The 12,324-nt window shown below is 42.2% G+C and overlaps 1 protein-coding gene across 4 annotated transcripts in view; it reads left to right on the top strand.

The window, feature by feature from the left end:
• Nucleotides 1-11,935, top strand: part of HOMER2 (homer scaffold protein 2) — a 59,466-nt gene extending 47,531 nt beyond the window's left edge. For all 4 annotated transcript variants that reach the window (XM_064389765.1, XM_064389763.1, XM_064389766.1 and 1 more), the window contains 3 exons: nt 1,903-2,013; nt 4,019-4,099; nt 5,180-11,935. In XM_064389765.1, coding sequence (XP_064245835.1) covers nt 1,903-2,013; nt 4,019-4,099; nt 5,180-5,368 — 381 coding nt within the window. In that variant the 3' untranslated portion in view covers nt 5,369-11,935. The remainder of the gene's footprint in view (nt 1-1,902; nt 2,014-4,018; nt 4,100-5,179) is intronic.
• Nucleotides 11,936-12,324: the final 389 nt, after the last annotated feature.

Genomic DNA, 12,324 nt, shown 5'->3' with positions numbered 1-12,324 from the left:
GCTGGGGTGAGGAACAAGAAAGGTTCTGAAAGTGGGACTGCTGTTGCATATCCCTGTCAAAGCTCACTTAAATACTGCCAGATATGGATGAGCAGAAGGAGAGGTTGTGGCCTGGTTACACACAAGAACCCAGCCTGGGAACCACTCAGGATTAGAAGCAAATCCCAGCAGTGTGCAGGGGAATGATGATGTGAGTTATTTCCTCAGCACTGTGGGCTGTGAGCTGGGACCTCCAGCGCTAACACCTGGCACATCTCATGCAGAAACTTGCCAACAGGCATCATCAAAAGCCTTTTCCCCTGCGCTACTGAGAACATCTCTCGGTTGTGTAAGATGGAGGGTCAGCAATGGCTACAGCAGAGAACAACTCCAAAATCTGTGGAGGTTTAGAGCAGTCAGTAGTACCATCTCTGAGATAATACTGTGCTATCTGCAGCAGCCCCTGTGGGCACAGGGGATCCTGGTTTCCATGAGCACTGCTTTTGCAGGGATGTTTTCCCCCATTCATCCTAAATGCTTTTGGAAAAGCTGGATCCTTTTCCTGCTGCTTAGATGGATCACTAGGGCATTTGAAATAGAGATCAGATTGTATCAGTCTGGTGAGGATATTTTTTTGTTTAGTGTTTGCTTTTGAAGAGGGAAGGAATTTCATGTCTTTTTGTGTGTCATAGGCTGCAAGTAGTATTTCGCTGTTGGAGGGGGTTTGGGTTGTTTGTTGGCACTGAAAATCCTTGTGGAACAACGCCCTTTTTTCTGAGGCCAATACTCACTGTTTATTTACTCATGTTTTATGGGTGCACAGTGGTAATGCAGAGATCAAACCAGAGCTGTATTAACTGATGTTACATTAACAAATTAATATTAGTTGTTACACGATTTGTGTTCCTATATCCAGTCTCTTGTGGATAAGGGACAAGTGAGACTGGAACAGTGTGTTATGGGAAAATATCATCATTTGCAGGGTAGTTATTTCCCTTTCTGTACTGTTGCAGAGAAAAGTTGTTCTCATCAACACAGGCCACATCCCAGTAGCTGTACTAGAAAAGAGGAGATTATTAAAACAGCACTGCTCTTACTGCCTCTTCAAAGTCCCCATGCTGGTGACCAGCCAGACTTTGCAGCAGTGCTGTCTGTAGAATGTGCTGTCTTTCTCTGTACAGGGAGGTTTTCTGAGGTTTTTTTCCCCAAGTAGGTTCCTTGCTCAGTGCTCACATTGCACCACTGCAGTGCCCTGGGAAGTTCCTTCTCCTTTATTAATTGGGTCAGAATTTTTTGCATATCACTCTACCTTCAAATGAGGGAAGTTTTAATCCCAAAGCAACACGAAGCTGAGAATTAAAGTACATTCTTTAATGAGCTGGTCCATTGGCCTGTGGGAAGTGCATCTCCTGGGAGCTGAGTCCAGAGCTGGCAGCAGGAGGTTTGAAGAGAGCAAAGCACATCCCTGGGTGAGAGAACAAAGCAGCAGATGTTGCTCTGAACTGGTTCTCCCCCCAAAGTTTTGATGTTGTGCCCCTTATACATCAGCTAGAATAATAAACAACCCCCCAAGAGATTTCTTCTCCTAATGTGTTAAGAAAATCCATTCCTTGTAGCCTTGTGTTGGCTTCAGAGGATTGAAGTGCAGATTTTATCCCCAGTTCCACTTATTTTAGCAGCACAGTATTTTGTGCATTCCTGAGTACGTACAAGAGAGACTGTAAGAGAGAATAAATACAGACCCAGGGTTTCCTAGTGGATGTGTAAATTGACTCTTTTGAAGGAAAGAAGTGATAATTTGGTTGCAGTGAATCAAATGCTATGATTTTGGAAGCAGATCCCATGTCCATTTCATCAGCTGTGTTCTGCCCCAGATTTTCAGAAATTTGAAAAATTTCACCTAATGTCTGACATTCCTTAAAGATTGAAGAACTGGAGGAACAGTGCAATGAAATAAATAAAGAAAAGGAAAGAAATGCACAGCTGAGTAGACGTCTTCAGGAACTGGAAACAGAACTTCAGGACAAAGAGCTGGTGAGTGCCCTGAACACAGAAATGGCATTTTCATGTTTGAGTGGGCCTGCCTGCTTCTCTCCTTGGGTGTAGATTCATGGAGTGGCTCACCTACCACCAGAAGCAGCCTGATGTCTTGGGGTGTTGCTGTTTCTAGGTTTTCCACGTACAGTCCCTTGTTTGCTAATGTTTCTCCATCCAAATTTCATGATGTGTTTTGTGCTGTGGCTGCACGCTGTAATTTGGCAGGGGTTAGAGAAGGATGCTTTTATGTACACAACACTTGTCCTTGTAGAAGAGCCAGTGGTGCAGCTTGGTGCCCAGTGCCAGACAGATGTGTGCTGAGAACAGATTCATTTGACTCTCCTCGTGCCAAAAATTCTGTAGACATCAGGATTGTCATTAAAAAGACATCATTTAGAAAATAATTTGGCATTTATGTAACAAGCCCTGTTTCTTTTCTGGATGGCTTATAATTTGCAGCTTTGCTGGTTAATGGGCTCACTTTGATCTCAGGACTAATGCCAGGAGTGAGAAATTCAGATTCATCTAGAGTACCCCAGTTTGTCATTTTTGATATTACGGGGTGTTAATTTTTCTAAGGAGATGATGGCTTGGAACCCCAGAACAGTGGGAAAATCCTGAGAAGCTCTTTTTTTTGCATTGTCACACTGACCAAATGCTGTGTGCTGGCTGAAGAGGAAAAGCAGTGCAGTAAAGTTTGCCATGTACCATTACAGCATCTCTGTAATCTCTGCTGCTCTTAAAAGCTCTGCCGTTCTTAAAAGCTCTGCTGTTAAGGGGTTGTGTGGTGGTGGAAGGAAATAGTTTAGGGAGATGGATTTTGATACACTGTCATAAATATAGTGGTTTCCAGCCCTTTATTTCAAAAGAAATTGTAATGCTGTCTTCCCAGCCTTTCTGTGAGAATAGCATGTAGAACAGCCCTTATTGTCTCCTAGAATTCTCCTCAAGATTCACATTTTTACTGTACCAAATGAACCAGAAAATTGATCGACTTGTGAATCTTACAAGCCTGTCTTCCATTTACACTGAAAATATACTAACTTGTTTTAAAAATTCATGCTTCCATCAGCATGTTCTCAATTAGCTCTAAACCACTTGTAAGTAATCTTTCATGGTCTGGAATCCAAACCCACATGAAGTGTGCTCATGGCATTGCCATGTAAGAAAAGCTGCTGATACCCTCCTTGTGCTTGTCCACCAAGTGGCTCCTCCCCCAATTCCACATCTCTCTGATTTTGAGACAAGGCTCCTGTGTGGAGCAGTGCCAAATGCTTTGCACAAGTCCAGGTAGTCCTGGAGTACACCCCTGCATTCTCTGGAGATCATCACCTACATGGGAAGTTTCTGAGGAGGATATTGCAGGTTTTTTCAAGTTGTCTTAGTTTCCAACAGAGACATGAATTCCTACTGTTGCTCTTTACATTAACTCTCTTCATCAAGTCTGCTCAGTTTGGGTAGTGAGGCCAGAACCAAACACAGCTTTTGGGGGAAGGGGAAGGTGGTGGTTCTCAGAGCTTTCCATGAAGGAAAGCCCATGACACCTGTGTTCTGTAATGATGTGTCTGTATGTGCAGCTGGTAAAGCCACTGGCCTTTTTTTTGTTTGCTGTCATATGTCATTGAAATTTTCTAATTTGCTCTTTGCTACCATCTGTAAATTGCTTGTAGCATTACAGCCATTCAGATTTCTCTGGTATTTAATACATCTTTTGCATAGTTACATGGTTTAGGTGAAGATTTTATTAATATAATTCATGGAATTCATGCAAGAGATGGGATTACATTGCCTGTTTTAGAAATGCAAAGTAAGAAATTTAGTGAAAAATGTATTCTTGTAGAAAATTAGCAATTTTGGAATGCAGGCAGGTTATTTTGATTATTTTCCATCCAAATACTGTGCAGAATACAGTAAAATATGCAAAGCCATTTCATCTTTTCAAATTTTCATTATGTTTTAAATTGAAGCTTGCACTAATATTTTTTCTTTTATGTTTTCAAAGGAACTGGAAGAGCTCCGAAAGCAGGGTGAAATTATACCAGAGCTAATGTCAGAATGTGAATCTGTATCTGAACAATTACAGGTACAGTTAGCAGTGAAATTAGTTTCAAAATAGTTGGTACCTTTCCTTGACTTTTTTTTCTTGTACTGTATGAATTTCTCTATTCAGACTTCAGTGTTTCAAGCCAAGAGAGGTCCAGTTTGTAAAAACAAAAAATGCTAATTACATGCAAAATACACAGTGCCATTCCCAGCACAGGAGTGCTGAAATAGCTCCACTGCAGAAATTGGTTTGCCTGGGATCATGTAGCATCCCTCTTCTGCAATTCCAGGCAGTCCTGTGTCCCATGTTTCTGCTCTGGGCTTGTGGAGCTGCACCACTGCTACGTCTGTCAAGCAGCTCCCCAAGACCTGGGGGTAACTGGGGGGTATAATTGCTGCACTGGCAGTAGGGCAGGCTTTGGGAAAGAAGCAGATGAGCATAGCTGCTCAGCACCAGGGTAAAAAACTTCACCTGGGGATGTGTCCCTGTGCTGTGACATCCCTTTCCAGCAGCTCTCGGGGGCTCTGCCCCAGGCAGCAGCTGGACTTTGGGCATCGCCTCCTCGAGTCGGCTCTTGTGGAAATGCAATAATTTAATACATGAAAAGAGAACACAAATGAGCAGTCTCATCAATGAAGTAAAATCCAATCGATAAATAAGCCATCAGGCAAAGTAGAATTTTTTTTAAAATACCAATAAATCCCAAAGTGCTGAATAAAGCAACTTTATCCCTCAGACAGTATTTCCTAAGTTTGTTTTTCAAGGTTAAACCACCGTAGATAATTCTGTATGTAATTGATGGCACAGTGTCTAATTCTGCAGCTGTAGCAATGACACAAATGTATGCACAGTTCATGATTTAAATCCAGCTGAATTTGAAGATATCAACCAAATGACAAAGTCTGATGCAAAGCATCTTTTCCAGTTAATCTGGGTCCTTTCCTGCGTGGGCTTTTAATCTGACATGCTCTTGTCAGTTGCTCTCAGAGGTGCTTGTGTTAATCACTTTACAGAAGTTGGAGCAAACTCTCACAGCCCAGCTGCCATTTGTTGCTTTAATTTATGAAATGCTGCTCATCCTTCTCTATGATTCATGTTATTGTCTCTTTTGTCTTTAAGGCTGCTGAGAAAAAGAACAAAGATCTTGAAGAGAAAGTCAGAACACTAAGGACAGAAGTCGAAGAGAACAAACATAGGCAGACGAACCTTAAAACTGAATTAAAGAATTTTTTAGATGTGCTAGACGGGAAGATAGATGAATTACACGATTTTCGACAAGGACTGTCTAAACTTGGGGTTGACAATTAGATGGCAATAGATCTTTTTTGTAATCTAGGGTCTGGATGTTTGATGTTTTGTTGATCCCAAACGTGTGTTTTACAAAATATAACTAGAATGTTCCACTTGTTTGCATTGGTTTTGTACATAGAGGCTGAAAATTTGCTGTGGGTTTTTTTTGGTGGGTTTCTTTTTTTTTGTTTGTTTATTTACCAAACCAATCATGCTGCTCACTGAATTCTATTGCGATTAGAAACTTTCTATATTGCTGCTCTGGCTTTGTGGGGTTGGGAACAGGTAGAGGGTTCTGTCTCAGGAATCTGGAACTAGATCTACCTTAAAATGAATATGCAGTTAGTTGTTGCAGGGAAATTTATATCTTTCTTAAGGGCTGTTGCAACCATAGAAACAGAAAAGAAGTCATTTTCTTGTCGGACTATCAGCACTCTTAACAGAATTGACTTTATTCCGTGGTGGAGCAGAGAGATTAGCTGGAGCCCCTGCAGTTTGTAAAATGTGCCTGTGATGAGCTGCAGTCAGGAGAATCACTTCTCACAGATACCAGTATCTTTAGGGACCATGTCAGTCAGGCCCGATTCAGCCAAAAAATGCAGTGGATTTCAGATAACCTCTGATAGAGGTTTCATGTGCTTACCTGGACCCATACAACACAAAGTCAACAATGCAGAAATGAGTTTCAGCTCGTGAAGTCATGTGTCTCACCAGTCAGTGAGAACAGCTTCTCTTGCTTAGCAGCATCACCTCTCTCTGGCCTTCAGTTTTGAACCCATGTAGTTCCATCATTATGTGCATCTCTGAAAAATGCCCACCTGAGTCTGGGGACCAGATATTTATTTTAAAAGTGATACGTTGCTGGTTTGTACAGGACTCATGCCCTTCTGTGTGGAGCTTGATTGTTGATCTGCAGCAGTGAGGAAGGAGACGTGGATCTGAAAAGCATCATAAGGTTACTGGAAGGTGTTGCTCAGAAGCAAATTTCTGCCCAGAGACTGGCAGGGCAATGGCCATGGGAAATCAAAGTCCTTTCCTAGGATTTCTGTGTTCTCTGGCAGTAGGGTAGGAATTAGTCACCAAGTTAGGCTGTACGAAAAAACCCCCACAACCCGAGAGGCAGAAATGTTCTTTTATTCTTTAACTGATTATTCAGCAGCTCTAAGAGTGTGTTGAGAAATGCAAGGTCATACCCTGCCCTTCAGTGAGAAGAAAGTTCAGTTCATCACAGACTGGGATGTAAAAAGGGTGAGAGAGGAGCATCCAGCCCAAACCTGGCTCTTTCCCCTAGGACTTTCTTCAGTTTCTTTCTCATCTTTCTCCATAACCTGTTTTGAGGGTGTTTAATTAATTAATTCATTAATTCATTCAGGAAAATACTTCTGTGTACATGACATTGTAATTTGCTTGGTTCAGACGACAGTTTTAGTGCTTGCCAGCAGGGACTGATATAAAATGGCCATGCTTTTCTTGGAATTCCAGGGCTTTTTCCTTTTTTTGGCACATCTTGGTTATTAAAGTGACCTTTAAAAGAAAGGTGGGTTGCAGATGAAACATGCATTGAATACTTTTTTGCAGATGAATATAAAATCCCCGAGGTGGAGATAGGATCTGCAACTGTCCCTTGAATTTTAATTTCATCTGTTACATTATTTTCATTGCCTGTTTTTTAGAATGGACTTTGAGTATTTTTGCTTTTACTCCTTTGAAACAATGGATGTGAAGCTAGGGCATTTTGTAACCATTATGACCATTGACGTCTCTTTTTTAAAAAAAATTTATTTAGGCTGTTGATATTTAAAAATAAAAGTAAAAATCAGGTACATAGCATGTAGGCGTGTGAAAATTAGACTTTGCCAGCATGGAAGATTCAACAGTTGTATAATGTGGGGTTAGATCAGACTCCTCAAAATTGAAAATGACGTCAGCAAGTGTGTGGTCGTGCACAAGTAGTCTCCATTTTTAGTCTTTTTATTTGATAGAAAGTCAGATATACACCATAATTTAGAAGGCAGCTCATCCTGCTTCTCCTCTCTTCCCATGCTGCTTTTTGGTCCCTGCATCAGCTGGGAGCCACAGGATAACACAATTAAGAGCTGCAAGCAATACTGGCAGTCAGGGCCCTGCTCCTCCCAGTGCTTCATTGCTTTTGCACCAAGGACTCTGCCCTATCTTCCTTTGACTGCTGAGTGATCTTAGAGCTTCTCTCTTTGTTTTAACATAAATTGTTTTTAACATGATGCTGGGTAAAAGAATGCAAAAGACCGTGAAAAAATTAGATTATTCGGCTTAATCCAGATCTTTGTTTTCCACTTCAGTCAGGTCTATCACAGATCCAGTTCATTAGGAATGTATTAAGCCACTCTTAAATTGCAAGAGAAGTGTTTCCATGGGATTGCATTGATTAAACAGATGGAGTTTGATGGTGGCACATTAAGCCAGTGCATAGCTGTGGCACAGGCAGTTGTTTCTGGGTGCTTAGTGCCCACCAGAGGAGCAATGGAGTGTCCTTAAAGAAATCCCTGCCCTGTCTCTTCTGTCTTGCCCCAGATGTATGTATCACATATCTGCTATTGCTCTGATGTTGAGTTCTTAGGGATGCCTGTACATAGCTTTATGCTGTGGGAAATTCTGTCCTTCAAGCCTCCAAGGGCTTGTTATAATTGCCTTCTTTCTTTTTCCTTCCCAACAGCAGTAAGTTCAGAGCTTCTGTGTATAATCACTTAAACTCCCCAAAATGCCATCTCTTTTAAGCTTTCCATCTCTTCTACTGGATTTTCCCTCTTCAAGAGAAAAAAGAGTGGCAGTGCATGCTCTCAGGAGTGTTTAGGCACCAACTGCAGCTGCCCTCTCTGACCTGTCCCTGTCCCCACCCCAGGGGACCAATGGTGTCACACACTGCCTGTTCCTTGGTGCTGTCTGGTGGCCCAGCACTAACCCGTGTGCCAAGCTGAGAGCCTCACACTGCTCCTCTGAGACACATCCCAGCACTGAAATGCCTCCTCTGTCCTGATGGGAGCACCAGGACAGCCAGCCTTCCCCCACCAAAATGCACACACCATCAGTGGATGCACTGACCCTCCTTTTGTGCACAGCTGGAGTTTCACCTGTCCCTGGGGGCACCCTGAGCTCAGCTGGCAGACACCTGCTTAGGGATGGCCCTAAATACTGCCAGGGCCAGGAAATACTCATCCCTGTCCAAGAGAGGATCTGCAGAGCTTGGTTTTACTTGTTACACAGTGCTGGGCTAATCCTGGTCTCCCTGTGCCTGTCAGCAATGCCTTGGTCAGTGCTCCACTTCCACCCAGCCTGAGCACATTTACAGGGGGCTGTACCTCACCTTGGGTGACCATGAGTGCCCTTTCTGGACACAGGTTTCTCCCTCTGAGTGGTTTTTGTGGCAGGATCTCTCCTACCTCACTTACATGGTCTTTCCTTAACCAAGGACATGTGCTTGGCACTTCCCAGGTGGGTTTCTGTCAGCTGCACCCCCAAGGGTCCTGCCACACTCCCATCCTGCCTGCCTGGCAGGTTCAGCAGGAAAAATCTGTGCTGGCCTCCTGTGACACAAGGACAGAGTGGGACCTGCTGACCTCTGGGTGAGACGCTTCTTTGAGGTGGTGTTAGAGCTGCTGAATAATGCTAGGGTTTGAGGGGTTTTGATAAAATGAGAAATAAACAGGTATACTTTGTATTACATAAAAGCAAAAGTGACATAAAAAATGGATAGAGTTATTCTCAAGGGGAAAGAATATTCCATTAGATATGTCACACATTTTGGAAAAATATCTTAGTCTCATATTAGGAATAAATTATTTCAAAATGAAAAAATGGAAATTTTTTGCACAGCTCAGAATAAAGAAGGTTAACCTTTTTGGGTTTTTATTACTTGGCTGAATCTCTCTTTGCCAATTCTGACTCAACTTCACAAGTAGTTCTGTTTGGCCTAGAAGTGCATTTTCAGCAAATGCAGTACTTTGCAGTGTTCTGTCTACACCTAATTGGTGTCTCCTCTACTAAGTGAGCCCACTAGAAGAAAATTGTCTTTTCTTTAAGAAATTCAACACCACCTGTCATTTTCTGTATCCAAGCATTCAAAAGATGTACTTTCTACAAACATTTTTACACTGGGTTCATCTGTGGCCAGAAAACAAATGTTATTTAGACAATACCTTTTTTTCTGGACAAACACCTGATTTGGTTTTTATGTGAGTGATTTAGGGAGAACAATTTTTTAAAGCTGCTCATTGAATTAAGGTGAGCAGGAAGGGTTTCTGCTGTCCTGCCTGCTGTCCCTGCCACTGCCATTGTCTTACAAGGGTACCAGCCAAAGCACTTGAGGTGCTCAGGCAGGGGCTCAGCTGCCCTGTCCAGTGATTGCTCAGTTTGTTGGGCACAGGAAACACTGGCAGCAGGGCACAAATTGTCAAGACTTCTGCTCTCTTCTCTATGCTGTTTATTTTTTTTCCCAAGTGTTCATTTCTTTTCCTTATTAATTTTTTGCCACCTTTGGCTGCGTCATAAGTGACAGAAGGAAAATTCCCTGCTACTGTCACCACCTTGCTGTGGTGGGAGTTTCTCAGCTCTTCCTTAGGCTCTTCCAAAGAGTTATCTTGGCGTCAAAGCATCGATGGTTTGTAAGGAATGTAGTGCTGTCTTCCTGAGCCTATGGATTAACAAAGATAAAACCCCTGTCAGGGTGAAATGCCTCACTCAGCAGGTGTAAGAGGAGGCCGCAGCAGCAGCAATTTTTTTTTTTTTCTGCTATTGTTTCAGCAGAGATTTCAGTGAAAGATGTGCTCTGCCCACGAGCTCTGGGTGGCCGCACCGATCCACCAGCCCCCCAACCTTTGTCCGGGCAATTCTGGGCTTGTCAGGCCTGCAAATATCAGAATTCCTCAGCATATCACACAGGGGTGGTGTCGGTGCAAGGGCAGCGTCCACACACAGGGCTGGGAGAGCACTGCAGCCACGGCTCTGCCTTGGGCAGACACTTCCAGACAGAAGCAGGAAGAGCTGTGTCTGTCCCTCAGGGCCTCGAAAAGCTGTGTCTGTCCCTCAGGGCCTCGGCAGCAGCAGGGGCCTTGCAGAAGGGCAGCCCCTGCTCCTGGGGGGCTGAGGGGCAGCAAGGCTGGGCCTGCAGGGTCTGGTTGTGGGCGCCATTTAGCAACGGGAAGACAGAAAGCTACCCTAAGGTCATTTTTCTTTCCATGGATGGTGTTCAGCAAGCACCTGTGTGTCAGGAAAAGCAATCCACAGGCACAAGGTGAATCCAGGCACACCTGAGCCAGGGAGCCCCGGCTGGCCCTCACAGCCTGGCCAGGGATGGATGCAGTGCCATGGCCCCGGAGCTGGGCAGGGCTGTAGGCTCACTGATATGAAGTTTGCACAACTTAAATACCATGCTCTGCTGTAAATGATAAGGGAAAGAGAGTCAGGAGTTGAATGATAAATGTGATGAAGGTGCTTCCCAAAGCAGGGCTCTCCTGCAGGCTGGGGGCAGAGCTGGTCCTGGCCAGGAGGGCTCTGCTTGCATCCCTGGGGGATGTTGGATGTCCAGCCTTTGATTTTCTACTGTGTTTTATGCTAGCTCTTCTTTTTCTTCTTTTTTCTCTTTTTCTTTTTCTTTTTTTTTTTTAAGCAAGTAGCCTGAACATACAATCTTCAGATGAAGGTGCCTATACTTCCAGAAATTTTATATGCACATTTTGAAAGTCAGTTAACTTAGTTACCTAATAATAATGGTACATACAAGGAAGGCACTTGAGAAAAATCTGTCTGCTATTGTATTTTTGTTTGGGTTGGGTTTGTTTGTTTTTTTAACACTGGTCAGCAATAATTATTTTAGCCATATACTAGCTAAAAAGACTGATAAGTAAGATTAATGAACTAAGCTTCTAAGTTTGCAGGATTTTGATTAACCTGGGTACGTGATGAGGAAGCTATGCTCAGTTAAAGAGTATTTTGCAGCATTTAGATGTTTTCATTTAATTGCCTAATAGTGATCATGAACATAATATTCTATAAATCTCATCATGAATGACAAACAAAGCACATCGTTTTTAACATGAATATATCCCTTGTAGTTGAAAGTTCTGAGAGTGTACTAGTGTGGTCTGCTATACCAAAATATTTAGATTATTATGAGGTTTAGTACTGAAGATAAACATACACCCTGTTTTTACTGTTTCAAGTAAAGTTTAGTGAATGACAATTTGTTGATATACAACTGTGGGAAAACACTGCAGTGCTCTAAATGTATATTTTTATTTGGGTTTATTATATTTAGTATATGTTTCAATGAAAACTGAAGTGTTTGCTACAGTTGGATCATTGTAAAAACATCTCTTACCTCATTTTGTCTGCTGTAAAAAAGTACTATCCTCTTTTTCTTTTTTTCAAATTGACCATAGACAGTCAATGTTAATATTTAGACTCCTAGTAGCAGTAAATGCTGGGTTTTATATCTATAAAATGAAAACTTGATTTTTTTCTTTATGAACTTATTATATAACTTTGTGATTTTTATCTGATTTTATTGTAACATAAAGTTGTTTTATGTAAAAATATATAGTTTAAGTAAAATCTCTTGTCTCACTGTCTTCATTGATATCAGAAAATTAATATCTTTGAGGCTGCAAGCTGAAACTCAATGGAATGCTGTCCTTTGATCAGAAGAATGTGATTTTGGTCTATATGTATGGTATCAAGACTTGGAAATTCAAGTCTTTTTCAAATGGTGGAGCTTTAAAATGTTAGTCTTGCTTCACTGTGTTCCTTTAGCCCAGTCAGAGGGGTTGCAGGATCAGTGGTACTTTCATGACTGGAAAAGTAGAATTTATAAATGCTTGGAGATGAAATTTTGGATTTGTTGAGTGCTGAGAGAAGCCTATTGTCAGGAAGCAGCTTTTTGTTGCCCTGTTTGAGGTATGCTTAGGACTGAAAACCCTCCTGTGATTGCTGTAACTGATGCA

The sequence above is a fragment of the Passer domesticus genome, chromosome 14, assembly GCF_036417665.1.
Source record: "Passer domesticus isolate bPasDom1 chromosome 14, bPasDom1.hap1, whole genome shotgun sequence".
NCBI lineage: Eukaryota > Metazoa > Chordata > Aves > Passeriformes > Passeridae > Passer > Passer domesticus.
This window is presented reverse-complemented; position numbering and strand designations above follow the sequence as displayed.